This window comes from Solanum lycopersicum, chromosome 5 (assembly GCF_036512215.1).
Source record: "Solanum lycopersicum chromosome 5, SLM_r2.1".
Lineage (NCBI taxonomy): Eukaryota > Viridiplantae > Streptophyta > Magnoliopsida > Solanales > Solanaceae > Solanum > Solanum lycopersicum.
In genome coordinates, this window is record NC_090804.1 from 64,085,659 (window position 1) to 64,090,903 (window position 5,245).

At 26.7% G+C, this 5,245-nt stretch overlaps 1 protein-coding gene across 1 annotated transcript; it reads left to right on the forward strand.

Annotated features, from left to right (window-relative positions):
- Positions 1 to 3,812: 3,812 nt before the first annotated feature.
- On the forward strand, positions 3,813 to 4,238 carry LOC101267026 (stigma-specific STIG1-like protein 2). Its single transcript, XM_004240219.3, has one exon. The coding sequence runs from the start codon at positions 3,813 to 3,815 to the stop codon at positions 4,236 to 4,238; it is 426 nt and encodes a 141-aa protein (XP_004240267.3).
- Positions 4,239 to 5,245: the final 1,007 nt, after the last annotated feature.

The window sequence follows — 5,245 nt, forward strand, 5'->3', positions numbered from 1 at the left end:
AAAGAGAAAGAAATAGTTGGATCAGTCATTACACGATTATCACTGTCAAAGACACAATGTATCTCATTTATTTTGATTCTTAAATTAGTCTTGCTAGTGTTATTATTGATTGGATACATCATTGCTACAATCGTTGCTTGTTCCACGCATATGATACTTAATTTTCAATGTATCTTGTTTATTTTGATGAAAACACTATGTATCAAATTAAATATCTTGATACATAAATATGTAAATGATACCTTTATAGATACACTTTATTTCAGCTTACACACACTATTCTTTCACAACCTTATTGTATCAGATACATTATTATCAACAAAAAAAATTATAGAAAAAAGTATCTGATCAACTTGAAATCTTTCACAATTGCATATTTATCTTTCAAGGCAAAAAATATATCTTTCTTCTAGAATCATAGAGTGAATAAAGATACTCTGATGATTCAAAAACTGTAAACATTAAAAAAATTAGTGATACATTCCGTAAAACAGTTATTTCTATGCATCAATCACAAACAATCAAACAACTAAACTTATATACTTATATCAGGTACAAAATATAACTTTAGTCTGATACATACCTCATTCTTGAACATTTTGATGCTTTTACAACAAAACATATGCATAATGTATCATCTATAAAGTATAATATTTCACAAACAACAAGATATACAAATAGTAATGTATCATGTTAGATATTTGATAATGAAACAATAATTAAACTATATTACATGTATCACACAGTAACTTGTTGATCTTTAATTCCAAGATTAGTTATTTAATGTATCTAATTAATAGGTGTATAGTACTCATCAATTTATACAAGAAACTTTATTGTATCACAATTGTATGGTCATCTAAAAAATATAAATAAAAATCGAATTAAGAACACAATATATGTAGTTTCATACCTCTGATTGTCAGATATATTTTACTATGCAATTAAAACTCTAATCTATTTTATACATTACAAATCGAGACTCATATTTTTTCCAAATTTTTGAATGTCAGATTTTTTTTCTAGATTCTTCATTGTCTTAGACAAATCAAAATATTCATGATGTACCTTCTCATTGTTTTTGTGATTTTGAATCAAAATTGAAAGGATCTTCGACGAATTGGAAGAAGAAATTTAAAATCCCACTTATATATTATTCATAACTCACCTTGATTTTCCAGATTCTTGAACGTATTCATGATCATGTATCGGCTATTGTTTCCAACTTTTAAAATCTATTATGATTGGGGAAAGAATTGAAAGACGAAAATTTGAATTGTTTAAAACCATACGAATTTGGAATAGAATTGAGAGAAAAAAATTTAAATTTTGAATTGAAGGCGGACAGATTTGGAGAAGAAAATTTAAATTTTGATTTGATTAAATCTGATAAGATTTTGAAAAAGATTGAAATCAATTAAATTAGCGTGATTTGAGGAACTAACAATCAATTTTATATTCTCTTTCCTTTAAAAGTGTAACTGAATTTGTTTTAGTGTATCATATTTAATGTATCCGATTTATTTGCTATGTATCCAAATAACATTATTTTTAAGAGATTTTTGTAAATATAAAAAAAATAGAGATAAAATGTAATTTAAATCTTACACTATGAGATTTAGGTAAATAATATACATGAGGTGAGAGAGAGAGGGGACAGAGATAAAATGAAGTATACTATTCCATATCACTATAAATTGAAGTATTCTTTAAGATTTCAATGACCGTCTTAATGGGGTTACAATATATAACAAATTTGTTTATTGGAATAGCTTTGTTGAATCTAGACGACTCATCTTCTATTGGCTTTGAGCTTGTTCTCTTAATAATCGAGTGATGTCAAAGTACTTAAAGGTCTAATTAATCTGAACATGAGATTTTCGAATAGGGCAACCTTTCGAACTGCTGCTGAATCCATGGGCAGACAAGGGACAATCTGGCGAATATATGTTTTCAATTGCTTTTATCTAAAAAAAAATTTGAGTCAATCATTTCATATTTAATACGTCTAAGATAATAATATTAAAAATAGTACTTTTAATTATACATATAAAAAGTAACTTACGCGTCAAGTAGAAATGACGAACCTATTCCCTCATACAACCCCCTCCCCCCCCCCCCCACCCCCACCCCCTCAAAAAATGACTTTCGCAACAGTAGAAACTAATGTATACTCCTAATTATTTAGATGTGTCGTTAATTTTCCTCTAAACCACTTTAATTAGAACCTACTATCCAAGCAACTTAATTAAAGAAGTAAACTAGCTAGAGTCTTCAAATTAAAGACAACAATGCCTATAGTTACATATGTAAACTCCGTGACCAAAAAAGTTTATTTATCTCTATATAGATTAAATTCTATGATTTAATTACTACTAATTAACTTCATTTTTAAAACATGCAAAACCATTCATGCACATAAGCTGTTTAAAGTCAGCAATTTTTCTAGCAAGCAAAGGTACTAGAATTGATCATTAATTAATTAATGCTTAATTATTTCTTCAATTATTTCCTAAGTTTATTGCTTGCTGCTTCTTCACATTCTGCCAGCTCTTTCAAAAGTCAACCCCAACTTATTTCACGATAAATTAAAGTTTACTTATGAGTTTGACTTATATTTATGTAAAATATATTTACGCTCTTAAATCATCTTTACTTGATATAGTTGATAACATGTTCTATAAATTATACTAAGGATAATTACCTATAAATATTATTTTAGTGACTTGATAATGTAAAAATTTTTGAACCTTTTTATTTTTTTTATGACACCTTTTTATTCTTAGTTTGGTTTGAGATAAAAATAACAATGTTGAAATAAAATGTGAATATTTTATCCATTATTTATATTAAAATTATGAGATTTGTTATTAGTTGATTCCATGGAATATTCTAATTGTCTATTCCGTATAGCATACCAATGACAAGTTTTTGTAATAAACTTGATATTTTTTTATAATCGAAAGATGCAATGTTATAAATTTTTCATTAAACTCTTACTGATATACTATAGTAATGGAAAAAAAATCATGACATTGCTTATATTTAAAACGATACATTAAAAGATCTGTAATGGAGCCTCGAATGCAAATTATTTAGTTTATGCGAATCTAATAATTTTAGTTCAAACTATATATATATAACAATGCGGACAATAAGTTTAATGTGATCCCACAAGACACATGAGAGTCTACGAAGAATGATATGTCTATTCAGACCTTCATACTTTACCCTATTTTGTGTGCCGTAAAAAGATTATTTCGTATATATATATACTTTCTCCGTCCGGAATTGTTTGTCATACTGTGCTTATCAAAAGTCAATTTGACTAATTTTCAAAGATAAATTAGATCACATTACTGTGATATTTTAAATAAAAAAAATTAGATATTTTAAAACTACACTAAAAGTACTATAAATTATAATTTTTTGCATATTAGTACGATAAAAAATATATATCTTAAAATGTTAGTTAAAGTTTTTATAGTTTGACTTTAAAAATAAAAATTGTAACAAATAATTCCAAACAGAGGGGAGTATAAAAAAATTGTGTAACTAGTTGTGGTTGAATATTTTATAAAAAAATTGTGTAACTAGTTGTGGTTGAATATTTCAATAAAAAATGAGTTAGGTACCTAGGTAGCATGTCTATATAAGTACCCCTTCATCAATTGTTTCAAACATTTCATTCTTCTTTCCCTTTTTCATACCCCTCTAACAAAAATAACTAAATCTATCGAGCACCTCAACGTACATTTCACCTTCTCTATAAGATGAAGGTGATGAAAATCTTAATATCCCTCGCCGTCACTATGGCGCTCGCCATAACTATCATCACCACCATCACCACCACCACTACTCCTGAGATTACGGGGTCCAAAAAAGCACCAATTCCCACATTGCCCCCGTTGAAGAAAAAATTAGTAGCAAGTCGATTTCTCGCGGAACAAGTGAAGCCGAAAAATCCTAGAGCGGCCGATCACTGCCACAAGGATAACGAAATATGTACCGCTCTTGAAATTGGCGGCAAAAACACAACATGTTGCAACAATAAATGTATCAATTTATCGTATGATGATCATAATTGCGGTGCGTGCAAGAAGAAATGTCCGTTTACGGAGACTTGTTGTAGGGGTGAATGTGTAAATTTGTCTTTTGATAAAAGGCATTGTGGATATTGCAACAACAGGTGCATGACTGGTGGATATTGTTTTTATGGAATTTGTGATTACGCCTAATATATAAGGTTTGGCAATTTAATGATTTTTATAATTTAAAGTATTATTATTGTTTATGTTGAAAATAAACAACCACATTTGAGATATTTAGTGGTTGACGTCCCTCAAGAACATCATTTATACATTAATAATGATTTATCATTCAAATATTGATGTAATAATTTCAAGCATAAGAGTGTATACTCATGATAATTATTTGTTTTTGTTAACAACTTTTTTGTGCAATTTGAGTCGATTTTGTGCAATTTTCGAACATGTAGTGTTGGTGTTATATTCTTTGTAACTTTTTTTGTTTTCACAAATTTAAACCTTCTATTACTTGTAAAATTGTTTATCTATTTGTTAGTTGATGAATTTTACTTTATTGGATGAGTTTGAGCGTTTAATTAGATCGCAAGGATACATTTATTAAAATTATCAGTTCACTTTGGATCTAGTAATTTTTGTTCAAATTTTTTATATGTATTTAAAATTTCGATAAAAGAAGTTCTTATAATAGGTTACCATAGGTCCAATATATATCTAATAACTCATTTGATAGATATAAAATCAAAATACCTTTAGTTTAGATATAATACCAAATATGAAATTTTTTTTTAAAGAAGTTAGTAACATGGGTTATTGACTAATATTTCTCGTTCTTAATTACTTGTTCAATTTTAACTTAACATATCTATTAAGAAAATATTAATCAACATAACATACCATTTTATCCTTAATATTTGATAGAATTCTAAAATTAATTTACTCATTAAAAAAAATTTATATTTTTTTTTCAAAAAAATTAAGTTTCTAATAAATTAAAAATATAATAATAAAAATAAAAAATATTTTTTTAATCTGTCAAAATTAATAAGTAAAAAATTAAAATCGAACAAATAAAAAAAGTAAGAAAGTAGTATTAAAAATACCATTCGATTTCTAGGTGAAAAAAATATGAATTTTAAAATTTCAAGAGAGATCTAATGGTTTTCCCAAAATATTGGACTATAATTAATAATTATATT

Excerpts from the sequence above, each read along its gene's own strand:
- LOC101267026 (XM_004240219.3), top strand. The coding sequence starts at position 3,813 with ATGGCGCTCGCCATAACTATCATCACCACCATCACCACCACCACTACT.